The sequence below is a fragment of the Polyodon spathula genome, chromosome 9 (assembly GCF_017654505.1).
Source record: "Polyodon spathula isolate WHYD16114869_AA chromosome 9, ASM1765450v1, whole genome shotgun sequence".
Lineage (NCBI taxonomy): Eukaryota > Metazoa > Chordata > Actinopteri > Acipenseriformes > Polyodontidae > Polyodon > Polyodon spathula.
The window spans coordinates 3,078,462-3,106,092 of NC_054542.1; the positions used below are offsets into that span (position 1 = coordinate 3,078,462).

The following is a 27,631-nucleotide window of genomic DNA, read 5'->3' on the forward strand; positions in this document are numbered from 1 at the left end:
GCTTGCTCTGTATTCAGTGTTTCCAGTGTTCTGGTCGACACAGCCTGATCGCTGTATTAATGGCTAACTGGCTCAGTGCTGTATAATTCTTTTGAAGCAAATAAATGAGAGAATGCCTTTGTATCCAGATCATAGAATACTTGTTTATGTGCATATAAATGATCTAGGTTTCATTGAAGTGAACATCCAAAATCATTGCTAACTCAGTGCCAGGGAGCAACTGTGTAAAGTCCATGCAAAGATTTTCCACATCAGTGTATTCTTTATTTCAGTCCATTATGGGATATTGCCTTATGATAAGAAATACCCCTCCCCTTTCTATAAATACAATGCAGAAAACATATATTTCTCTTCCTTCAGCCCTGCAGTCAATCAGTAAAACTGAAAAGCAATCCTGCGAGCTGGAATTTCTTCTACTCATTTCAATGTATGCAAATAAGTCCTAGGGGACTAATGGGTTTTCTCTGAATACAAAAAATAAAAACCGGGGAAAGGGATGATATATACATACACATTGTCTGATGTCACACTTAGCTACAAGCTGTAATTTAGAGGTACTGTATGGTAGACTATATGAAAGAAGTAGAATGAATGAAGAACATTTTATGAATATAAATTAACGATTTCTGATAAGCATTGTATATAGAACAGATAATAAGCAAAAAGTAAAAATTCTAAAAATATCTCCCACTGCATCATATATCACAGCAATACAGTAAATACAGTACCTATAGAAAGTCTACACCCCCTTTCAAAATTTTCACCTTTTGTTGCCTTATAGCCTGGAATTAAAATGTATTAAAATAGTTTTTTTTTTTTATTTACACATCCTACCCCACAACTTCCAAGTGAAAAAACTATTCTAGAAATGTGTAGAAATTTATTAAAAATAAAAACTGAAATAGCTTGGTTGGATAAGTGTCCACCCTCCTTGTAATAGCAACCTAAATTAGCTCAGGTGTAACCAATCACCTTCAAAATCACACACCAAGTTAAGTGGCCTCCACCTGTGTTAAACTGTAGTGATTCACATGATTTCAGGATAAATTCAGCAGTTCCTGTAGGTTCCCTCTGCTAGGTAGTGCATTTCACAGCAAAAACTCAACCATGAGCACCAAGGCTCTTTGAAAAGAACTCTGGAACAAATTTGTTGAAAGGCACAGATCAGAGAATGGGTGTAAAAAAATATCAAAGGCCTTGAATATCCCTTGGAGCACGGTCAAGACGATTATTAAGAAGTGGAAGGTGTATGGCACCACCAAGACCAAGTTTACATCAGGCTTTCCATCCAAACTGGATGCCGAGGAAGAGAGAGACTGACCAGCGAGGCTACCAAGAGGCCAATGGCAACTTTGCAAGAGCTACAGGTTTGGCCAAGACACAATGTGAAAAAAAAAGTTCAAGGGGGTGTAGACTTTCTATAGGCATTGTATATGTCTCCCTTGTTATTGAGAAAACTGTGTGAAACGCCAACATGCAGGTCAGGAAAGTAGATAATTTCCCTTTCATCAGAAATGAACAGATAGGCACTGGAAATTACAAGTCCACAGGAGCCAGTCACTTTTCCCTGTAAAATAGCTGAATTCATCTTCTACCCTTGATTCATTGTTCCTTACAATATACAGTACGATTAAAAACAAAAGCAGTATGTAGGGCTGGCAACACTGTGTCTCACATTAGTATGGCCTTGAATAATTATCCCCATGGAGTTTATTGGGTTTGTTGACACAACCAATGATCAATTATGCCAAAGAAATTTAACAGTTTTGATTGTCAAACAAGAAAAAATGTTGCTGTAATGAATGTGCAATATATAATTAGAAGTTAACCTTTATACATTTACATGACAAGTGAAATCGCTGTCCAGCACTGTAAACACCCCCCCTCTGCAGTATCACATTAATCTTTTCCTTTTCAAACTCCCCACAACCCCCTGAGTTTCACACTGACTTGCTGTTTACACACTGCCTGCCCCTTGAGCAGCATAGGTTTTTCTGTTTTGAGTAAGTGCACTGAAACATGGAAGAAGCTATTATTATGTTTACTTGTTCAATCATTTTGTTTTTATTCAAGCTTAATATTATTACCTCAATTAATAGTTTGCTCAAAAAACGTAAATTAATAAATGTGTTTTATAATACAAAATCGTATTTACAGAGGGCTTAACATGCGCATGTATAAGTCAGCTTGACCTTGTGAATTCAATCCCAAGAGAAGATAACACTGGAATACAAGTGACCTTTATCTGGTATTATGGAAAACAGAAATCTGTTCCACTGCTTTTAGATTTGTTTTTCGATGATTTATACATTTATGACCGAGGGACACGCTAACAATAGTAATTGTGTTAGGATTACAAGGATGTTAAAGTATAAAGGGATGAATCCGATAACAAGGTTTACGAGGACTGCAAAATCATTGATGCATTAAAGAAAGTTTTTGAATATTTTCACCAGGGAGAATACAAACAGTATGCCATCAAACCCACTGTGCCATTCTGCACATAATTATTTTTTTATAAATTTGGTTGTTGCCAGTGGTTTTTTACCCTGATTTTCTCCCCAATTTGGACTGACCAATTATTATTTTTATCCCGGTTCACTGCTGCAACTCCTGAGTCAGGAAACGGTGGCTGCAGGTCTACAGCAAAGCCACCAGACCAATAATGCCGGAGGACAACACAGATCTGAGTGGCTTCTATAGCAGACACACAGGTGCCCTATTGGCCACAGGAGTTGCTGGTGCGCGGTGAACTGAGGATTACCCTGCTGACCTAAGCCCTCCCTACCCAGGCGGCGCTCGGCCAATTGTGTGCCACCCCCTGGGAACTCCCGGCCATGACGGCGGATGGAATAGCCTGGACTCAACCAGCTACGTCCAGGTTATAGGGTGCATCCTGCACTCCACGTGGCGCGCCTTTACTGGATGCACCACGGGAGCCCCTGTCCACATAGTTCTTAAAGAATTGGTAAAGCAGAGATCTTAAAAAAGCTACAGGAGCTAAAATTTAACAAATAACCAAAAATTGATTTTAATGTTAGTAAGTGTAAAGTATTGCACATTGGGCATGCAAATCTTTACACATAGAACAGAAACTGAATGGAAATACTTTAGGGAACAAATACTTGGTGGTTAAAGCAAAGGGCTTGATAACAGGAGGTCCCCGGTTCTAATGCCCACTCAGCCACTGACTAACATTGTGTGACCCTGAACAAGTCACTTAACCTCCTTGTACAGCATCCTTCAGATGAGACGTAAACTGAGGTCCTATTGTATGTAACTCTACAGCACTTGTTGATGGGAGGCAGTGTGGTCTAGTAGTTAAAGTCCAGTGCTTGTACCCAGAAGGTCACTAGTTCAAATCTCACCTCTGACACTGTGTGACATTAAGCAATTCAATTAACCTCCTTGTGCTCCACCCTGCAGATGAGAGGTTAACTCAATGTCCTATTCTAAGTGACTCTGCATATAATGCAGTTCACAGCCTACCTCTGTAAAGTGCTTTGTGATGGTGGTCCACTATGAAAGGTGCTATATAAAAATAAATATATTATTACATTTCCCCCCACTAATTAATAACAATACATTTGAAATGGATCTTAGGGTTATAGTGAACTTGTCATTAAAAGTACCTTACCAAAGTGATGAGGCAGTTATTAAGGAAATTATAATGTTATATTGCAAACTGCGTGGCATAAGAGTGTATGGAAGCTATGCTTATATAATGCTCTAGTTAGACCTCACCTAGAATACTGTGTCCAGTTTTGTTCACCTCCCTACATAGAATTGTACTTCTAAGAAGGTACAGAGAATGACACCTAAGTTGATCCCAGGAATTAATGGAATGAGCTATGATGAAAGTTTAAAATAACCGACTCTCTTCTGCCTAGAAAATAGAAGGGAGAGCCGGCTTTCAAAGTGTATAGAATATTAAATTGTACAAAGTTAACCCAAGTAATTTCTGCAAATGTAGTAGAGAGAGAATACATGCATGGAATGACCTTCCAGGCGACGAAGTAGGATCCAAAGCACAGGGAACATTTAAAAACAAACAGATGATATCCCATGAAACTAGATTTGAACCCTTAGCAGTGGCATATTGTATGCTAAGAAGGGATGAGTCTTGATGGGCTGAATGCTCTCTTCCCTTGCACACTTTTCTGATGTTCTCATGTACAAGTACCTCCTGATCGTGCCCCAGTTTTAACCAAGGACTTCAGAAACTGTGTTTGTGAGCACAGGTTTGAAAGAATCTGCAAAGTGAGAGAGCTGAATACATCACAAAGGTATAAAGAGAGTTATTTAGCTTAATTCAAGTTCTCAAGAATTGCAACATAACAAAACACATTTCAAAGCTGTCATGAATATATAGAAGGAATACATACAGCATACAATAGATTGTTTATTATCAAAACTGAAGGGATAATGTTTAACAGTACATTGTTAATTCACTTTGGAGAGTAAAAGTGGTGTTAGCCTGCACAGTTTTCATTACTAAGTTGTACGTTTAGTGGCAGTATCACTGTAATATCTAATATCCTTAATCTTCTACCTCCTGAAAAAAACCCCACAAACTTCAGTATTAATATTGTATGTTTTATGAAAATATAGCATTGTCAGTACAGTGTGTGTGTGTGTGTGTGTGTATATTATAATTATATACAGGATATATAGTGTTATATATACACAAACCGTATAATATATATCTGTGCAGATATATATATTAATTCTACACCAGTAACTTTCAAAGTATTGTATAAATATATATAAAAAAATAATTATTACACGTTGAACTAAACACAAATGTTAACACAACAAATACATGGTATATTAGTGGTTGGAAAGTGGAAGGTTAATTGAGTGCTAAGCAAGGTTTTAAAACCCAATTAGCAATATTATCCTTTGCACCGTTTCTTCAGTGGAAGATTTGTTTGCTCTTTTTTTCAATGGAATGTTTGTAACATGCAGGTATTTAAAAGATACTGCTACATAAGTAAAACCGGGCCATATGACCGTATGCACAAGATTTAAATAAATCAAATTAGATACCAGGAAGTAGCAGTGATGTGACAGACTTAAAAATAAAAACCCTACAAACTGAATTAAAGTATAAAAAGAATGTGACAATGCTGCAAATGCTGACAACAGGTTAAAACAAACAAACAAAAACCTTTGTATGCACTCCTTTAAAACTAATTCGGCCACAAAATGCTTAATATTTATTGGTTGATATCAATGACCAAGGTGACCAAGAATCACAGGACACTGCTGTGTACCACGTTTGAAGACAAGATCTCATTGCCAGTAGCCTCCATAATACAACCTGAACAAGAGAATCGGGACACAGCTGTGAAGAGGTTTTGATAATATTTCAAAGTAAGTTATAGGAAATAGAAATGTTACATAACAGCTGATAGGGAAGTCCTATTAGAACAGATGTCAAGAAGGCTCACTGCCACATTTGCCGGAGGTATTTATTTAATGCAACATATATGAAGTCTAAATCTCAAATGGTTTGATATGGCCTTACAACAAATGTGACAAGAAAGTGGCTCTTTTTTTTGTTGGACTGTGACATTTATAAAAAGAGAATAATCAAAACAGCTACTGCATGTGCAAAATGTGAAGACACTATTTGAAAGAGAGTGTTTTCCATCACTGTCATAGTCAGCAGTTAAAACAATGTGGCAGTGAAACTGAATGACACTAGAAACCTAAAAAAATTTGTATGCCCTAAACATAACAAGCATATTGGTTCAGAGTCCAATGTCAAGACCATTGGCACGTTTAGCCTGTGGTGGTTTATAACCCTGCATGTATAAAGTCAGTACCTCAAGTGGTCTCTGACATATGGGACCTACAGTAAACAGTTCAGCAGCTTTATAAAATGATCATCACAAATGGGTTCATTTTTTTTTGGACAATACTCATAGTTGTTATATTTTCCAATGAGCTTCTATAACACACAATTTGAAGTCTGTATCTCAAATGGTTTACGAGGTATTGAAGAAATGTCAAATGTACAAAAAACATTGCTTAATTAAGAACATGTATTGTGAACTGGCTGCAGCTGACATTAAATCAATGATCTATTCTGTTTAACCATTCATCTCTCAGGTTTGAAGTATCACGATATTGTAGATTTGGTGGTATTCTAAATATTATAACTCCTCTCTAATCATTGTGTGTGGCTGTTCGGATCCTGAGTCTTTTTCTTCTGCCAGCCAAGTATTAAAGACTGTCACTGGATCAATATTCCAATGCTTGTGAAAAGAAACCGGAATCTGGTGAGCAAGATAGTCCCTCGAATAATCATCTGGTCTTGCCTGAAGAAAAGAAAAATAAAAGTTACAAATCAAAAGGGAGACACTCATATGAATGTTCCATTTATATTTTGATGAAAGAGTAGTTTATTTTGACAAAAATTAAATTCTTCTTCATTACTGCTTAGAAACTGCTCTTCTTAATTTAATTTCATCGAACTGTGTCCCTCTCTGTCTGGGAGCAAGGAGTATACTGAATAACAAGATACACATATACCAATCAAGCTAGAAGTGTTTCAATGCAACTGTCTATATCTTTGCAAAACCTTGCTAGAATTTTGTCAAAGGAATTGCTTTATGTTATTAGACAAGATAACAGCACAGATCAGTATTTCTGAATTGCAACATTGATCGAAACTAGCTAAAGGTTGACAAAAACATCACTCGTGTGCTTTGGAATTATTACAATAAATTATAAACCTTACAGATCGTTTCGGCTCATTAAGTTTCCAAGTAAAGCAGTGGTTATATCACTGGTCGATATTTAAAAGAATTGGCATATTGTTCTGTTTATAATGACACACCCAAGCCTATACTGTTGTTGCATCGGTTTGTAACTTTCAACTCAAATTCATACAACTCAGGGTTTCCGAGAAAACAACATGGTGTCTGCTACCCATACATACAACGTACGTGCCTCTACATTCAATGATCTGTCTGGTAATACCCACAGGGTTAGGTGTTATAGGCTAAATCAACAATAACCTTTCCAATGATGAGCTGGAAAGCCAAGCACAGACACTTTCTGTCAACTCATGCTATCGCCTGTTGGTTGTAACTTGTTCTTGTTAAACATTCATTGGATCTATTCTTTGTAAGGAGAGTTAGTGCTGTGTTTGTCAAAATTGAGTTGACTGTACATTTTCATTACAGTGAATTCAGCTGGCCTGACACATTACCTGGTGAAACAGTGGACTGTGCGTTACTGGAATTCCCAGACCATTGAAGCACATCCCCAGAACCATATCATCAGGGGCATCATTGCTGTAACACCGGCAATTGCTCTCAAGAAGTCTCACAACAGCCTCTCTACTGAAGACCATTCTTCAAAGTAAACAAAATCAGAAGTGTGTAAAAAGTGAACGTGTTTAATAATGCATCCCCAACCTTTACACTTAAAAGTAAACCTAGGAAGACAGTGACTTACCCACCTCCTCCTGTGACGTAACTGTACCCCCCGATCCCAAGTCCATACCCATAGCGCTCTCCTAGAAATACTGGCTCATTTGCATCGTAACAGCTCAACAACTTCTGCAATCTTGGAACACTTTAAAAGAAGCATGGAAATCTAGTTAATATATGCTTAACTAGTAAGCAGTTTATGAAATTACTGATGATCTATAGTCTGTGTATCAACTAAGCGTTGGGACAAATGAATAATGCAGAATGGCGAGGATAGGGCATTTGATGTCAGTTTTACTCTACTGTCCCCTTGCTTAGTATATATCTTAGTACGACTGGTTCTTCAAAAACATGAAAACGATTTTAATGAGCAATCCGTCCCACAGGTGCAGTGGTACTCCAAATATAATTACTGCTAACGCAGTGTGACTGGGTGGAAAATTCATTACTGAAGATATGACAGGCACAAACAAAATCAAAATTCCACGACATTTTTCTCACAGAAATAAATATTAATAAATATAAAATGAGCTATTTGAAAATACCACTGACTTGCTGTTGAAGCAATGGTATAACGTTTAAATTATTCAAGACAATAATATATTGTTGACAGGTCATTCTATTATCACAGAATGCCATTCAGGACAAGGCTGTTGAGTGGAACTGTGGCCTAATAACAGTTAAAAATGTTGACCGTTATGCAGTGCCTTGAATTTTCACAAGTATTCTCCAAACATTTTCATATTCGAAGCTTCCTAATAGGAACCTTTCAGATGACATTTGGGTATGATCCGATAAACTGTTGATTTTATACAAATTTCACAGATATTTATGAGATTATGAGGACCATCTGTATGCAAATGCACCGGCTGTGTTCTGAAATGGCCTGTGACTGCAAATAAGACATCCAATTTCAAGCTTCAAGCATGGTCAGTTCTTTAATGTTTAAACTGGTAATTCTGTATTTTTTTCAAAAACATGAATAACTACCAAGAGTTGGACCCTGAGACTTCAATATCTTTCTCAAAGGTTATTTGACCAAAAAGCGACTACAAAAAATTATACAAACATAAACACATGCAAACAGCCATAAAAACATTACAACAAAACAACATCTAATCAACAAATACTGACAATAAAAACACAGAAACAACTTGGATATCTTTCTGCAAATGCATTCCCTTATTCTTTGAGAACATTTCATTTTTGGAATGATGGAATGTTTGTAACATTCTGCAATTCAACAGGGACAGACACCCTGCACTACTTTAAAGTTCCATTTTTATTCTTTAATCCAGTTCAATGTACAGACATTTAATATAAAAGTAAGATCATCATTCACCTTGCTTTGAAAGATGCCTTTGTAACATGCATCACTGCAAAACTGCCCCCAAGAAAGGACAAAACTCAAAACCATGTGATATCTTACATTCACCACCAGGGATAACTGCTTAGAGGAAGAGAGCCTTTCAGGTGTGGCTTGACAGCTTTCACACAGGTCAGACCAATGATGTGGGGTTCCTGCCATTCAAATCCATTAGAATAAGTCTTTTTGTGTACCATAGGCTAGCTTTTCTTAAATATCTGTCTTGTTACAGCAACACAAATAATCACTGGCAACTGTATCTTGATGTTCCTTCTCTAAAAACAAACAGAAAACTGTACCTGATCAACGTGTCATCATCTACAATCACCAGCCAGTTCGTTTTTGGAATAGCTTCACTCAAAAATCTCTCCAGTATGGCAAATGTCTTCCCACAGTGACCTTAAAATGTAATAGGGGGAAATACAACTGAGTACAAAATATCTTGCAATAAGTACTGCAATTACAAACCTGTTCTGCACTCACATCATTAAGCAGTTAGGGAGGGAGTAGCATTATCTCAGACTCAGTCTATTGCCAGATAAGGTCTGATAGAGACACAAACCATTGCTATCAAAACCAGATAAGGACACAGTTTTTTTGGCAAAGTTCCCCCAATCAAAGTGCTACTGATTTTTTTTCTACTGTTTCTGCATACACCATAGCTGCCCACCTACCTGTTCCTAGTGGTCATTTATTTATTTTTTGTTTCTAAAATTTAAAATGTTCAATTTTGTTCCCTCACCGCAGCCATTCCCCACACAGCTCAGGAGAACTTAAGGTTCAGTGGGCATCCTCCAATCCTACAACCCCCTTTACTTTTACACCCACCAGCTGCTTCCCCTATTGACTGAAGTGCTTTCAGCCAGTAACAATAAAACACTGCTTGAACCACAAGAAATGACCAAGGAAGTAAAGCTGTAACAGACATCCTGGAAGGCAAGATAAGAAAATTGATATATTTCTTGAACCCAGTGTAGGATCAGATGCCTCTCTTAAAATTAAAATACATGTTTGCTATAACATATATGTCTTTAAAAACAACCCATTTGAGATCTACGTAGCTTGTGGAAGTGCACAATAGGTAAGATGTCGGGAATTAGTTTGTTAGCTACAATTTCACTCAAATGTTGAGTGAGGGATGGTAACTTGTATTCTGTGCTGTGTTTAGCACAACATTTTTTAGCACTAGCCGGTTTGACTGTCACAGCAATGATGGCACTGTTTGCTCTTGAATTGAAGGAGTTTCATTTACAGCAATTACAGATTATTTAAAACCTGAAGCAGCATTATTACAAAAATGGTGTTTTACCGACGTTATACGTGACATTTTTGAGATATGGTTTTGCTTGAAATCCAGTAGATGGCGTATTAACAGTATGGCATTTTCACTTCAGAAGAAAAACAGCTGATGTGTTTTTCTTGACTTCCTTTTTATTTTTCTTCCTGGTTTTCGTCCTGAATTCTGTAGCAGCAGCAAGCATACTCAGGATCAGGATTGTTGCTAGGTAACCATGCATCATAACCACAGCCTGTACTGATAGAAATCTTTTGATTAAAAAACCTCACAGTAATACATGAGTGTTAATGCAGTTCAATTTCCTCAGCCGAACGCGATATAGCTGCATCCTCCCATAATCCCTATTGCAATCCTCAAATCTGTGCCAGCAAAACGAATGGGTTGCTCATTGAGTTGTGCTCGGCTGTCATTCAAAATACAACCCATTTAAATATGTACAGCAGTCATTGCAACAAATATTCACTGAAATACAAGTTCATTCAACAAAACAAGCTAGGCACTGAACAGAAAGCTCAATGTTCTGTAATAAATGACCCTGCAAAATTCTTACAAATGGATGAAATGGCCTTAAATAGATTTTTTTTTCTTTTCTGGAAAAAAAAAAAAAAAAAAAAAAAACATCAGTGAAATGTGTATATTCTTGTTTTTTTAGAAAAGATATTAGATAAAATAAAATACAAAAATATAAATAAATATTTTAAAGAATGCATGTATGTAAAAATCAAAAAAAAATACTGATAAATGTTATCCCGTGCAGACCATTGCAGTTTTCGTTCACTCATCCCTGTCTTACAGCTAGAATACTGAAGCTGGTGTTTTTAATGTTATGGGACAGCAAAAAGCTGTTAATTCATGGAGTAAGCCTCTTTTTGGAAGAGCACATTCTAATGTGAAAGAGCTTCATAGGAATGCGTTCCACTGCTGTGTGAGAAGCTTTTACGCAAGATTTCTCATAGAACCCATTTAGAACTAAACAGTGTAACGTGTGCACTTCCACGTAGTGCCTTGTCTCAGAAGGTGCAAACTGCAAAATGATTTAATGGTTGACTTACCCCTCTCTGTATTAGGCACTCCTAAGTTGATTGTTGGTATAGCGGCATCTGCATGATCGCTGTAGTATTCAATCAGTGCAGCATGCTTCTGCCAAGTCTTCTTTACAACTGGAACTGCAACAAAAGGACATCAAACCTGATCAAAATGACTGCAACTTAACAGCACAGCATTGTCTTCCCTGTGGTGTGACACACATGCAGAAATGACATGAGCTTTACCCTTAATATTACACTCTGCATACCCGACTATGCACAGAAACTAATACTGAGGTTACATGGTTTGCTGCCCATGGTATTCTCGCATATTTATTGTTACAACATCAATAAATATGCAAGAATACCATGGCAGCAAAATTCAATGCAAGTTGGCATGGTGTTTTGTCACAGACAGTGTTGGAATATACTTCCTGTGTTATACGAAACTAGGTCCTTTTGCATGGAAGGCATCTGTAGCCTTGGGGTCCAGATTCAGTTACTATGAATTTACCCATGGATGATACAGATGAAGGAACGAGCTGGAAACCTAGTGATATGAAAAATAGTGAGTTCTGACCCACAGCTGTGTTTTGGATGAAAGGAATCCCTCTTAAGTTTACCCTTTGTAAGCAACATGAAATGCATCAAGAAAATAGCTATCAATCCAGTACTATTGTTGTTGGTGAAAGAATGACTCTTAATAGAGGAACTAGAAGCAAGTCTCTGGCAGAATGCTCATTTTAAAAGTTCTGTTTGTTTTATGGTAGTGTGTGTTCCATAGCACCAACTATTCCATAAACACCAACAGCTGAAGTCAAGAGAATGACTCTTTAAATGCCATCTCACGCAGATTACTGCAGCGCTGTTCAGTCATTCCTGTCTGATGGCTGGAAGATTGGTATTTTTAATGTCATGGAACTGCAAAAATCTGTTCATTCTTACAAACAAAAACCAATTCCATCAGCGAGTGCAGACTTGCAGAGACATGTATTATTCAGTGAATTTCGGTTTGATGTCTGGTGTCTTGCGTATTTGGACTTCTAATAACTTTACATGCCTGGTCATGCTGAAGCACGACAAGATCAAACTTAGTTCAAAGTATACAGTAGGGATGGGAATTTTAAACATTTAAATGTATAAACTCCAAAGAAACGGTTAAACGTTGAATAATATTGCAGATGTATAATCGGTCGGGTGACAAATTTCAACAAACGCACATTTTGAATGATTTCATTTTAGTAATTTATTATCATATACAGCAGTCTGTCGCGTATCCGACTGCTGTGGTGCCACAGCAAGGGCAGACATTATAAAAAGGAAGGGGTTTGGCAATTGCCTCCAAGTAACTTTTCTAATTGGTGCAACAGAAAGATTGACACTGGGGCGGGTTTTATTCTCGGTCGATCTGGCCCTTCATTGGTGCACTCATGCTGTAGTGGGCGTGGTACAGCATCAACTCCACTGTAATAAAGTTAATGACAAGCGGATTATTTTTTTTTTTTAGGAAGTTTGTTTATATATTTTTAATAAAATGGCATCTCTAAACAAAGGAACGAGGCAAAGCCACATTTGGAAGTATTTTGAGGAACCGGACGAGAAAACCGTGGTATGTAAATAATTATGCCAAACAAAATTGCTGTACCACAAAAACACAAGTTCAATGCTTCACCGTTTGAAATGAAAACATTCAGAAATTACTGTGAATGGCGTTACTGAATGCAGTAAGAACCAAACATCAATAATAAACAGAAGGCTCCAGATGGCGACTGACATATATTTAGCCCTTACATCCCTGTGAATACGTACAGCACGACTTTAAAAGGACATTTTTTTTCCCATAATAATTCAAAGAACACACAGTGAAAATAAATTATGTATAGGCTTTAATTTACCAGTACACTTTTACGCAAATAATTTGTTTTAAAAATAAAAACAATGTCCTTAATTTGCCAACAAGGGGATATTTTTAAAAATATGCATTATGAGCATCAACAATTTACTCAAAGCCTCCACTAGTGTTTTCTACTATTATAACAACCTTGACTTGCATAAAGAAGGAAAAACATTGAGTGAAATAGCTTGCAGCACTCGATTTTCAAGGTGTGGTATCCGAAGCATAATCAACAAGTACAGAGCAACATTATCTGTAATTGACAAACCCAGGACTGGAAGTCCCAAAAAGCTGTCTAACAAGGATGAGCAATACTTGAAGATAATATCCTTAAGGAACAGAAAGAAGTCAAGCGTTGACAACAGAACTGGCAGAAGGCACAGATGTTGTTGTCCATCAATCAGTCCAAAGCACCTTTGACCATTGTTCCATAGTCTAATTTCTGTGTTGTTGTGCATATTTTAGCTTTCTAGTCGTGTTCCCCTTTCTTAACAGAGGTATTCTTACTGCAACACATCCTTTAAGTTTCGATATCTAAAGGCCTCGAGGTTAGCCTTCTACAATGACAAACATCACAGATGAATAGACAGGCAAAGTAACACATAAAAACTCACGGTTTCTTTATACAACGCAACAATCCTTTACTGGTCCTTTCGTAATCATAACAAAGGAACAGATTGTTTCACCACATCCCCTGATATACCTTCAGTCACGCCCCCTTCTCTAGTGAGTGCAATTACGTATCCTCCAATAAGGCGATGACTTCTGCTATTGTGACTCCGCCCCCTTTCTGGATGGCTGGCTTCCGACTGACCCTGGAATGAACTGCCAAACCATCCAGTCCGGGGCACACTGATGCACGGCACTTACGACTCTTTTGCATTACTACCCTGCTTTGACTTTAAGACATCGATACAGCATTTACGACACGGTGAGGCCTGAGCCATGCGTCATGTGCGCAGCTCGGCGTACGAACCGCAGTACCTGCCGTGGTCTCTCAGACTTACTCTAGTGTTGTTGTTGTTTTTTTTGTTTGTTTTTTTTTATGCATGTAACTGTTTTTTTTTTCATTTATTTATTTTTTATTGATTTGCTGTTAAGAGCGATTGACTCAAAACGGAACGTAAGCTGTGAACTCTGTCACATAATGAGGGGCTTAACTTCAGGTGACCGTACTTCCTGCTAGGAGTACCACATACACACACTGAATACTTCATTGGAGAGCCCCGAGTCAGTACTTTTAAAAAAGCCAGGTAGGTGTCTCAGTAGTATGCGTGTAACCACCAGGGCCGAGTGTAAAGAGTTAAATAAATATTTGCGCGAGTACAATATAACGGGTCATTTTTGTAAAACTTGTATATTATTCTATCGCGTCCTTGCGGTATGATCAGCTTGCTATTGGTGGCTATTTGTGCGATGTTCTTATGTATCCAGGGTGTTCTTCTACTGGGCCTTTGTGTGGTCTTTGTATAACTGTGGTTTGATTTGAAGATTTTTTTCATGTGTGAGTGTCTGTAGTCCATGTTTCGCTTGTTCCACGCAGCAGCTTGATGCGTTTTTGGCGGCCCGGGGGTTGGAACAACGCCAATAACTACCCGTACACTACCGTTCGTGGATGTAAGATCGACTCGTTTCAATCTGCCCCAATAGTCACATGGGTGGATTAATTGGGGTGTAGGTCTGACCTGCTCAGGCAAGGATACCGGGTTTACAAAGAATCATGGACCGTGTATATTGTATCGCGGGCTACATTGTGGTGATGTAAACGTAGTTTACACCGGACCAGGCTTTGTTTTGGGTACACATATACTGAGACACACTACTGTGCTTTGTTAAAGACTGACTGCGGGGCTCCGCGTTTTTTTGTGCGTGTCTTTCCTCATACTCCCCTCGACGTGATTAACCTCAACTTCACACTCCACCCTCATAACTGGCCGTGTAAATTCTATGCAGAATGTCACCAACAGGCGTCCATCGATTTTTTAGTTATCAACTCTTAACAGCAAATCATAAATAAATAAATAAAATGGAAAAAAAAAAAACATGTAAGGAGCATAAAAAAAACAAACAAAAAAAAACAAAACAACACATATAGATGTAGTATTTGTGAGAGAGAACGCCAAATGCTGCTACTCGACACGTGATGCGACCGGCCACCGGAGTGGCTCAAGCATTAACGTTGATGACTGATATCGATGCTTCAAGTTTCGACCAGTGTATTAACGTTAAAGAGTAGTAAGTGCCGTGCAGACAGTGTGCCCTGGACTGGATGGTTTGGCAGTTCATTCCAGGGTCAGTCGGAATTCGGCCATCCAGAAAGGGGGCGGAGTCACAATACTCAGAAGTCATCGCCTTATTGGAGGATACGTAATTGCACTCACTAGAGAAGGGGGCGTGACTGAAGGTATATCAAGGGATGTGGCCAAGCAATCTGTTCCTCTGTTATGGTTACGGAAGGACCAGTAAAGGATTGTTGCATTTGTATAAAGAAACCGTGAGTTTTTATGTGTTACTTTGCCTGTCTATTCATCTGTGATGTTTGTCATTGTAGAAGGCTAACCTCCGGATAGCTGTAGCTAACTTAAATGATGTGTTGCAGTAAGAATACCTCTGTTAAGAAAGGGGAACAAAACTAAAAGGCTAAAATATGCACAAGAACACAGAAATTGGACTATGGAACAATGGTCAAAGGTGCTTTGGACTGTTGATTTAATGGACAACAACATCTGTGCCTTCTGCCAGTTCTGTTGTCAACGCTTGACTTCTTTCTGTTCCTTAAGGATATTATCTTCAAGTATTGCTCATCCTTGTTAGACAGCTTTTTGGGACTTCCAGTCCTGGGTTTGTCAATTACAGATAACTTTGCTCTGTACTTGTTGATTATGCTTCGGATACCACACCTTGAAAATCGAGTGCTGCAAGCTATTTCACTCAATGTTTTTTCCTTCTTTATGCAAGTCAAGGTTGTTATAATAGTAGAAAACACTAGTGGAGGCTTTGAGTAAATTGTTGATGCTCATAATGCATAAGTTTTATTTTTAAAAATATCCCCTTGTTGGCAAATTAAGGACATTTTTTTTATTTTTAAAACAAATTATTTGCGTAAAAGTGTACTGGTAAATTAAAGCCTATACATAATTTATTTTCACTGTGTGTTCTTTGAATTATTATGGGAAAAAAAATGTCCTTTTAAAGTCGTGCTGTATGTATTCACAGGGGTGTAAGGGCTAAATAAATGTCAGTCGCCATCTAGAGCGTTCTGTTTATTATGGATGTTTGCTTTTTACTGCCATCAGTAACGCCATTCACAGTAATTTCTGAATGTTTATTATGGATGTTTGCTTTTTACTTTCATTTCAAATGGTGAAGCATTGAACTTGTGTTTTTGTGGTACGGCAATTTTGTTTGGCATAATTATTTACATACCACGGTTTTCTTGTCCGGTTCCTCAAAATACTTCCAAATGTGGCTTTGCCTCGTTCCTTTGTTTAGAGATACAGTTTTATTAAAAATATATAACAAACTTCCTAAAAAAAAAAAATAAATCCGCTTGTCATTAACTTTATTACAGTGGAGTTGATGCTGTACCACGCCCACTACAGCATGAGTGCACCAATGAAGGGCAAGATCGACTGAGAATAAAACCCGCCCCAGTGTCAATCTTTCTGTTGCACCAATTAGGAAAGCCACTTGGAGGCAATTGCCAAACCCCTTCATTTTTATAATATCTGCCCTTACTCTGGCTCCCCAGCAGTCGGATATGTGACAGACTGGCTGTATATGATAATAAATTACTAAAATGAAATCATTCAAAATGTGCGTTCGTTGAAATTTGTCATGCGACTGATTATACATCTGCAATATTATTCAACGTTTAACCGCTTCTTTGGAGTTTATACATTTAAATGTTTAAAATTGCCATCCCTACTGTATACTTTGAACTAAGTTTGATCTTGTCGTGCTTCAGCATGACCAGGCATGTAAAGTTATTAGAAGTCCAAATACGCAAGACACCAGACATCAAACCGAAATTCACTGAATAATACATGTCTCTGCAAGTCTGCACTCGCTGATGGAATTGGTTTTTGTTTGTAAGAATGAACAGATTTTTGCAGTTCCATGACATTAAAAATACCAATCTTCCAGCCATCAGACAGGAATGACTGAACAGCGCTGCAGTAATCTGCGTGAGATGGCATTTAAAGAGTCATTCTCTTGACTTCAGCTGTTGGTGTTTATGGAATAGTTGGTGCTATGGAACACACACTACCATAAAACAAACAGAACTTTTAAAATGAGCATTCTGCCAGAGACTTGCTTCTAGTTCCTCTATTAAGAGTCATTCTTTCACCAACAACAATAGTACTGGATTGATAGCTATTTTCTTGATGCATTTCATGTTGCTTACAAAGGGTAACCTTAAGAGGGATTCCTTTCATCCAAAACACAGCTGTGGGTCAGAACTCACTATTTTTCATATCACTAGGTTTCCAGCTCGTTCCTTCATCTGTATCATCCATGGGTAAATTCATAGTAACTGAATCTGGACCCCAAGGCTACAGATGCCTTCCATGCAAAAGGACCTAGTTTCGTATAGCACAGGAAGTATATTCCAACACTGTCTGTGACAAAACACCATGCCAACTTGCATTGAATTTTGCTGCCATGGTATTCTTGCATATTTATTGATGTTGTAACAATAAATATGCGAGAATACCATGGGCAGCAAACCATGTAACCTCAGTATTAGTTTCTGTGCATAGTCGGGTATGCAGAGTGTAATATTAAGGGTAAAGCTCATGTCATTTCTGCATGTGTGTCACACCACAGGGAAGACAATGCTGTGCTGTTAAGTTGCAGTCATTTTGATCAGGTTTGATGTCCTTTTGTTGCAGTTCCAGTTGTAAAGAAGACTTGGCAGAAGCATGCTGCACTGATTGAATACTACAGCGATCATGCAGATGCCGCTATACCAACAATCAACTTAGGAGTGCCTAATACAGAGAGGGGTAAGTCAACCATTAAATCATTTTGCAGTTTGCACCTTCTGAGACAAGGCACTACGTGGAAGTGCACACGTTACACTGTTTAGTTCTAAATGGGTTCTATGAGAAATCTTGCGTAAAAGCTTCTCACACAGCAGTGGAACGCATTCCTATGAAGCTCTTTCACATTAGAATGTGCTCTTCCAAAAAGAGGCTTACTCCATGAATTAACAGCTTTTTGCTGTCCCATAACATTAAAAACACCAGCTTCAGTATTCTAGCTGTAAGACAGGGATGAGTGAACGAAAACTGCAATGGTCTGCACGGGATAACATTTATCAGTATTTTTTTTTGATTTTTACATACATGCATTCTTTAAAATATTTATTTATATTTTTGTATTTTATTTTATCTAATATCTTTTCTAAAAAAACAAGAATATACACATTTCACTGATTTTTTTTTTTTTTTTTTTTTTTTCCAGAAAAGAAAAAAAAATCTATTTAAGGCCATTTCATCCATTTGTAAGAATTTTGCAGGGTCATTTATTACAGAACATTGAGCTTTCTGTTCAGTGCCTAGCTTGTTTTGTTGAATGAACTTGTATTTCAGTGAATATTTGTTGCAATGACTGCTGTACATATTTAAATGGGTTGTATTTTGAATGACAGCCGAGCACAACTCAATGAGCAACCCATTCGTTTTGCTGGCACAGATTTGAGGATTGCAATAGGGATTATGGGAGGATGCAGCTATATCGCGTTCGGCTGAGGAAATTGAACTGCATTAACACTCTTGTATTACTGTGAGGTTTTTTAATCAAAAGATTTCTATCAGTACAGGCTGTGGTTATGATGCATGGTTACCTAGCAACAATCCTGATCCTGAGTATGCTTGCTGCTGCTACAGAATTCAGGACGAAAACCAGGAAGAAAAATAAAAAGGAAGTCAAGAAAAACACATCAGCTGTTTTTCTTCTGAAGTGAAAATGCCATACTGTTAATACGCCATCTACTGGATTTCAAGCAAAACCATATCTCAAAAATGTCACGTATAACGTCGGTAAAACACCATTTTTGTAATAATGCTGCTTCAGGTTTTAAATAATCTGTAATTGCTGTAAATGAAACTCCTTCAATTCAAGAGCAAACAGTGCCATCATTGCTGTGACAGTCAAACCGGCTAGTGCTAAAAAATGTTGTGCTAAACACAGCACAGAATACAAGTTACCATCCCTCACTCAACATTTGAGTGAAATTGTAGCTAACAAACTAATTCCCGACATCTTACCTATTGTGCACTTCCACAAGCTACGTAGATCTCAAATGGGTTGTTTTTAAAGACATATATGTTATAGCAAACATGTATTTTCATTTTAAGAGAGGCATCTGATCCTACACTGGGTTCAAGAAATATATCAATTTTCTTATCTTGCCTTCCAGGATGTCTGTTACAGCTTTACTTCCTTGGTCATTTCTTGTGGTTCAAGCAGTGTTTTATTGTTACTGGCTGAAAGCACTTCAGTCAATAGGGGAAGCAGCTGGTGGGTGTAAAAGTAAAGGGGGTTGTAGGATTGGAGGATGCCCACTGAACCTTAAGTTCTCCTGAGCTGTGTGGGGAATGGCTGCGGTGAGGGAACAAAATTGAACATTTTAAATTTTAGAAACAAAAAATAAATAAATGACCACTAGGAACAGGTAGGTGGGCAGCTATGGTGTATGCAGAAACAGTAGAAAAAAAAATCAGTAGCACTTTGATTGGGGGAACTTTGCCAAAAAAACTGTGTCCTTATCTGGTTTTGATAGCAATGGTTTGTGTCTCTATCAGACCTTATCTGGCAATAGACTGAGTCTGAGATAATGCTACTCCCTCCCTAACTGCTTAATGATGTGAGTGCAGAACAGGTTTGTAATTGCAGTACTTATTGCAAGATATTTTGTACTCAGTTGTATTTCCCCCTATTACATTTTAAGGTCACTGTGGGAAGACATTTGCCATACTGGAGAGATTTCTGAGTGAAGCTATTCCAAAAACGAACTGGCTGGTGATTGTAGATGATGACACGTTGATCAGGTACAGTTTTCTGTTTGTTTTTAGAGAAGGAACATCAAGATACAGTTGCCAGTGATTATTTGTGTTGCTGTAACAAGACAGATATTTAAGAAAAGCTAGCCTATGGTACACAAAAAGACTTATTCTAATGGATTTGAATGGCAGGAACCCCACATCATTGGTCTGACCTGTGTGAAAGCTGTCAAGCCACACCTGAAAGGCTCTCTTCCTCTAAGCAGTTATCCCTGGTGGTGAATGTAAGATATCACATGGTTTTGAGTTTTGTCCTTTCTTGGGGGCAGTTTTGCAGTGATTCTTGTTACAAAGGCATCTTTCAAAGCAAGGTGAATGAGGATCTTACTTTTATATTAAATGTCTGTACATTGAACTGGATTAAAGAATAAAAATGGAACCTTAAATTAGTGCAGGGTGTCTGTCCCTGTTGAATTGCAGAATGTTACAAACATTCCATCATTCCAAAAATGAAATGTTCTCACAGAATAAGGGAATGCATTTGCAGAAAGATATCCAAGTTGTTTCTGTGTTTTTATTGTCAGTATTTGTTGATTAGATGTTGTTTTATTGTAATGTTTTTATGGCTGTTTGCATGTGTTTATGTTTGTATAATTTTTTGTAGGCACTTTTTGGTCAAATAACCTTTGAGAAAGATATTGAAGTCTCAGGGTCCAACTCTTGGTAGTTATTCATGTTTTTGAAAAAAATACAGAATTACCAGTTTAAACATTAAAGAACTGACCATGCTTGAAGCTTGAAATTGGATGTCTTATTTGTAGTCACAGGCCATTTCAGAACACAGCCGGTGCATTTGCATACAGATGGTCCTCATAATCTCATAAATATCTGTGAAATTTGTATAAAATCAACAGTTTATCGGATCATACCCAAATGTCATCTGAAAGGTTCCTATTAGGAAGCTTCGAATATGAAAATGTTTGGAGAATACTTGTGAAAATTCAAGGCACTGCATAACGGTCAACATTTTTAACTGTTATTAGGCCACAGTTCCACTCAACCGCCTTGTCCTGAATGGCATTCTGCGATAATAGAATGACCTGTCAACAATATATTATTGTCTTGAATAATTTAAACGTTATACCATTGCTTCAACAGCAAGTCAGTGGTATTTTCAAATAGCTCATTTTATATTTATTAATATTTATTTCTGTGAGAAAAATGTCGTGGAATTTTGATTTTGTTTGTGCCTGTCATATCTTCAGTAATGAATTTTCCACCCAGTCACACTGCGTTAGCAGTAATTATATTTGGAGTACCACTGCACCTGTGGGACGGATTGCTCATTAAAATCGTTTTCATGTTTTTGAAGAACCAGTCGTACTAAGATATATACTAAGCAAGGGGACAGTAGAGTAAAACTGACATCAAATGCCCTATCCTCGCCATTCTGCATTATTCATTTGTCCCAACGCTTAGTTGATACACAGACTATAGATCATCAGTAATTTCATAAACTGCTTACTAGTTAAGCATATATTAACTAGATTTCTATGCTTCTTTTAAAGTGTTCCAAGATTGCAGAAGTTGTTGAGCTGTTACGATGCAAATGAGCCAGTATTTCTAGGAGAGCGCTATGGGTATGGACTTGGGATCGGGGGGTACAGTTACGTCACAGGAGGAGGTGGGTAAGTCACTGTCTTCCTAGGTTTACTTTTAAGTGTAAAGGTTGGGGATGCATTATTAAACACGTTCACTTTTTACACACTTCTGATTTTGTTTACTTTGAAGAATGGTCTTCAGTAGAGAGGCTGTTGTGAGACTTCTTGAGAGCAATTGCCGGTGTTACAGCAATGATGCCCCTGATGATATGGTTCTGGGGATGTGCTTCAATGGTCTGGGAATTCCAGTAACGCACAGTCCACTGTTTCACCAGGTAATGTGTCAGGCCAGCTGAATTCACTGTAATGAAAATGTACAGTCAACTCAATTTTGACAAACACAGCACTAACTCTCCTTACAAAGAATAGATCCAATGAATGTTTAACAAGAACAAGTTACAACCAACAGGCGATAGCATGAGTTGACAGAAAGTGTCTGTGCTTGGCTTTCCAGCTCATCATTGGAAAGGTTATTGTTGATTTAGCCTATAACACCTAACCCTGTGGGTATTACCAGACAGATCATTGAATGTAGAGGCACGTACGTTGTATGTATGGGTAGCAGACACCATGTTCTTTTCTCGGAAACCCTGAGTTGTATGAATTTGAGTTGAAAGTTACAAACCGATGCAACAACAGTATAGGCTTGGGTGTGTCATTATAAACAGAACAATATGCCAATTCTTTTAAATATCGACCAGTGATATAACCACTGCTTTACTTGGAAACTTAATGAGCCGAAACGATCTGTAAGGTTTATAATTTATTGTAATAATTCCAAAGCACACGAGTGATGTTTTTGTCAACCTTTAGCTAGTTTCGATCAATGTTGCAATTCAGAAATACTGATCTGTGCTGTTATCTTGTCTAATAACATAAAGCAATTCCTTTGACAAAATTCTAGCAAGGTTTTGCAAAGATATAGACAGTTGCATTGAAACACTTCTAGCTTGATTGGTATATGTGTATCTTGTTATTCAGTATACTCCTTGCTCCCAGACAGAGAGGGACACAGTTCGATGAAATTAAATTAAGAAGAGCAGTTTCTAAGCAGTAATGAAGAAGAATTTAATTTTTGTCAAAATAAACTACTCTTTCATCAAAATATAAATGGAACATTCATATGAGTGTCTCCCTTTTGATTTGTAACTTTTATTTTTCTTTTCTTCAGGCAAGACCAGATGATTATTCGAGGGACTATCTTGCTCACCAGATTCCGGTTTCTTTTCACAAGCATTGGAATATTGATCCAGTGACAGTCTTTAATACTTGGCTGGCAGAAGAAAAAGACTCAGGATCCGAACAGCCACACACAATGATTAGAGAGGAGTTATAATATTTAGAATACCACCAAATCTACAATATCGTGATACTTCAAACCTGAGAGATGAATGGTTAAACAGAATAGATCATTGATTTAATGTCAGCTGCAGCCAGTTCACAATACATGTTCTTAATTAAGCAATGTTTTTTGTACATTTGACATTTCTTCAATACCTCGTAAACCATTTGAGATACAGACTTCAAATTGTGTGTTATAGAAGCTCATTGGAAAATATAACAACTATGAGTATTGTCCAAAAAAAAATGAACCCATTTGTGATGATCATTTTATAAAGCTGCTGAACTGTTTACTGTAGGTCCCATATGTCAGAGACCACTTGAGGTACTGACTTTATACATGCAGGGTTATAAACCACCACAGGCTAAACGTGCCAATGGTCTTGACATTGGACTCTGAACCAATATGCTTGTTATGTTTAGGGCATACAAATTTTTTTAGGTTTCTAGTGTCATTCAGTTTCACTGCCACATTGTTTTAACTGCTGACTATGACAGTGATGGAAAACACTCTCTTTCAAATAGTGTCTTCACATTTTGCACATGCAGTAGCTGTTTTGATTATTCTCTTTTTATAAATGTCACAGTCCAACAAAAAAAAGAGCCACTTTCTTGTCACATTTGTTGTAAGGCCATATCAAACCATTTGAGATTTAGACTTCATATATGTTGCATTAAATAAATACCTCCGGCAAATGTGGCAGTGAGCCTTCTTGACATCTGTTCTAATAGGACTTCCCTATCAGCTGTTATGTAACATTTCTATTTCCTATAACTTACTTTGAAATATTATCAAAACCTCTTCACAGCTGTGTCCCGATTCTCTTGTTCAGGTTGTATTATGGAGGCTACTGGCAATGAGATCTTGTCTTCAAACGTGGTACACAGCAGTGTCCTGTGATTCTTGGTCACCTTGGTCATTGATATCAACCAATAAATATTAAGCATTTTGTGGCCGAATTAGTTTTAAAGGAGTGCATACAAAGGTTTTTGTTTGTTTGTTTTAACCTGTTGTCAGCATTTGCAGCATTGTCACAGTCTTTTTATACTTTAATTCAGTTTGTAGGGTTTTTATTTTTAAGTCTGTCACATCACTGCTACTTCCTGGTATCTAATTTGATTTATTTAAATCTTGTGCATACGGTCATATGGCCCGGTTTTACTTATGTAGCAGTATCTTTTAAATACCTGCATGTTACAAACATTCCATTGAAAAAAAGAGCAAACAAATCTTCCACTGAAGAAACGGTGCAAAGGATAATATTGCTAATTGGGTTTTAAAACCTTGCTTAGCACTCAATTAACCTTCCACTTTCCAACCACTAATATACCATGTATTTGTTGTGTTAACATTTGTGTTTAGTTCAACGTGTAATAATTATTTTTTTATATATATTTATACAATACTTTGAAAGTTACTGGTGTAGAATTAAAATATATATATATATATATATATATATATATATATATATATATATATATATATATATATATATATATATACACACACACACACACACACACTGTACTGACAATGCTATATTTTCATAAAACATACAATATTAATACTGAAGTTTGTGGGGTTTTTTTCAGGAGGTAGAAGATTAAGGATATTAGATATTACAGTGATACTGCCACTAAACGTACAACTTAGTAATGAAAACTGTGCAGGCTAACACCACTTTTACTCTCCAAAGTGAATTAACAATGTACTGTTAAACATTATCCCTTCAGTTTTGATAATAAACAATCTATTGTATGCTGTATGTATTCCTTCTATATATTCATGACAGCTTTGAAATGTGTTTTGTTATGTTGCAATTCTTGAGAACTTGAATTAAGCTAAATAACTCTCTTTATACCTTTGTGATGTATTCAGCTCTCTCACTTTGCAGATTCTTTCAAACCTGTGCTCACAAACACAGTTTCTGAAGTCCTTGGTTAAAACTGGGGCACGATCAGGAGGTACTTGTACATGAGAACATCAGAAAAGTGTGCAAGGGAAGAGAGCATTCAGCCCATCAAGACTCATCCCTTCTTAGCATACAATATGCCACTGCTAAGGGTTCAAATCTAGTTTCATGGGATATCATCTGTTTGTTTTTAAATGTTCCCTGTGCTTTGGATCCTACTTCGTCGCCTGGAAGGTCATTCCATGCATGTATTCTCTCTCTACTACATTTGCAGAAATTACTTGGGTTAACTTTGTACAATTTAATATTCTATACACTTTGAAAGCCGGCTCTCCCTTCTATTTTCTAGGCAGAAGAGAGTCGGTTATTTTAAACTTTCATCATAGCTCATTCCATTAATTCCTGGGATCAACTTAGGTGTCATTCTCTGTACCTTCTTAGAAGTACAATTCTATGTAGGGAGGTGAACAAAACTGGACACAGTATTCTAGGTGAGGTCTAACTAGAGCATTATATAAGCATAGCTTCCATACACTCTTATGCCACGCAGTTTGCAATATAACATTATAATTTCCTTAATAACTGCCTCATCACTTTGGTAAGGTACTTTTAATGACAAGTTCACTATAACCCTAAGATCCATTTCAAATGTATTGTTATTAATTAGTGGGGGGAAATGTAATAATATATTTATTTTTATATAGCACCTTTCATAGTGGACCACCATCACAAAGCACTTTACAGAGGTAGGCTGTGAACTGCATTATATGCAGAGTCACTTAGAATAGGACATTGAGTTAACCTCTCATCTGCAGGGTGGAGCACAAGGAGGTTAATTGAATTGCTTAATGTCACACAGTGTCAGAGGTGAGATTTGAACTAGTGACCTTCTGGGTACAAGCACTGGACTTTAACTACTAGACCACACTGCCTCCCATCAACAAGTGCTGTAGAGTTACATACAATAGGACCTCAGTTTACGTCTCATCTGAAGGATGCTGTACAAGGAGGTTAAGTGACTTGTTCAGGGTCACACAATGTTAGTCAGTGGCTGAGTGGGCATTAGAACCGGGGACCTCCTGTTATCAAGCCCTTTGCTTTAACCACCAAGTATTTGTTCCCTAAAGTATTTCCATTCAGTTTCTGTTCTATGTGTAAAGATTTGCATGCCCAATGTGCAATACTTTACACTTACTAACATTAAAATCAATTTTTGGTTATTTGTTAAATTTTAGCTCCTGTAGCTTTTTTAAGATCTCTGCTTTACCAATTCTTTAAGAACTATGTGGACAGGGGCTCCCGTGGTGCATCCAGTAAAGGCGCGCCACGTGGCGTGCAGGATGCGCACTATAACCTGGACGTAGCTGGTTGAGTCCAGCTTATGCCATCGCCGATCATGGCCGGGAGTTCCCAGGGGGTGGCACACAATTGGCCTAGCGCCACCTGAGTGAGGAGGGTTCAGGTCAGCAGGGTAATCCTCAGTTCACTGCGCACCAGCAACTCCTGTGGCCAATAGGGCACCTGTGTGTCTGCTATAGAAGCCACTCAGATCTGTGTTGTCCTCCGGCATTATTGGTCTGGTGGCTTTGCTGTAGACCTGCAGCCACCGTTTCCTGACTCAGGAGTTGCAGCAGTGAACCGGGATAAAAATAATAATTGGTCAGTCCAAATTGGGGAGAAAATCAGGGTAAAAAACCACTGGCAACAACCAAATTTATAAAAAAATAATTATGTGCAGAATGGCACAGTGGGTTTGATGGCATACTGTTTGTATTCTCCCTGGTGAAAATATTCAAAAACTTTCTTTAATGCATCAATGATTTTGCAGTCCTCGTAAACCTTGTTATCGGATTCATCCCTTTATACTTTAACATCCTTGTAATCCTAACACAATTACTATTGTTAGCGTGTCCCTCGGTCATAAATGTATAAATCATCGAAAAACAAATCTAAAAGCAGTGGAACAGATTTCTGTTTTCCATAATACCAGATAAAGGTCACTTGTATTCCAGTGTTATCTTCTCTTGGGATTGAATTCACAAGGTCAAGCTGACTTATACATGCGCATGTTAAGCCCTCTGTAAATACGATTTTGTATTATAAAACACATTTATTAATTTACGTTTTTTGAGCAAACTATTAATTGAGGTAATAATATTAAGCTTGAATAAAAACAAAATGATTGAACAAGTAAACATAATAATAGCTTCTTCCATGTTTCAGTGCACTTACTCAAAACAGAAAAACCTATGCTGCTCAAGGGGCAGGCAGTGTGTAAACAGCAAGTCAGTGTGAAACTCAGGGGGTTGTGGGGAGTTTGAAAAGGAAAAGATTAATGTGATACTGCAGAGGGGGGGTGTTTACAGTGCTGGACAGCGATTTCACTTGTCATGTAAATGTATAAAGGTTAACTTCTAATTATATATTGCACATTCATTACAGCAACATTTTTTCTTGTTTGACAATCAAAACTGTTAAATTTCTTTGGCATAATTGATCATTGGTTGTGTCAACAAACCCAATAAACTCCATGGGGATAATTATTCAAGGCCATACTAATGTGAGACACAGTGTTGCCAGCCCTACATACTGCTTTTGTTTTTAATCGTACTGTATATTGTAAGGAACAATGAATCAAGGGTAGAAGATGAATTCAGCTATTTTACAGGGAAAAGTGAC

At 37.5% G+C, this 27,631-nt stretch overlaps 2 protein-coding genes across 2 annotated transcripts; one reads left to right on the forward strand and one right to left on the reverse strand.

Moving 5' to 3' along the window:
• Window positions 1–4,743: 4,743 nt before the first annotated feature.
• Window positions 4,744–11,651, reverse strand: LOC121321189 (beta-1,3-glucosyltransferase-like). The gene is made up of 6 exons (XM_041260088.1): window positions 11,648–11,651; window positions 11,161–11,274; window positions 9,111–9,210; window positions 7,471–7,590; window positions 7,223–7,367; window positions 4,744–6,326 (listed from the first exon to the last, which is right to left on the reverse strand). Exons 1-6 carry the CDS (start codon window positions 11,649–11,651, stop codon window positions 6,162–6,164), a joined length of 648 nt encoding a protein of 215 aa, XP_041116022.1. The 3' UTR covers window positions 4,744–6,161.
• Window positions 11,652–17,915: 6,264 nt separating this feature from the next.
• On the forward strand, window positions 17,916–24,469 carry LOC121321190 (beta-1,3-glucosyltransferase-like; the record flags this gene model as incomplete). Its single annotated transcript, XM_041260089.1, has 5 exons — window positions 17,916–18,036; window positions 19,986–20,085; window positions 21,606–21,725; window positions 21,829–21,973; window positions 22,870–24,469. Coding segments are annotated over 5 exons (651 nt in total), but the record flags the coding sequence as incomplete, so codon positions are not given.
• Between the last annotated feature and the right edge of the window lie 3,162 nt (window positions 24,470–27,631).

Excerpts from the sequence above, each read along its gene's own strand:
- LOC121321189 (XM_041260088.1), bottom strand. Across the intron at positions 7,591-9,110 it reads GATGATGACACGTTGATCAG|TGTTCCAAGATTGCAGAAGT; the intron begins GTACAGTTTTCT and ends CTTCTTTTAAAG. Across the intron at positions 7,368-7,470 it reads TACGTCACAGGAGGAGGTGG|AATGGTCTTCAGTAGAGAGG; the intron begins GTAAGTCACTGT and ends TTTACTTTGAAG.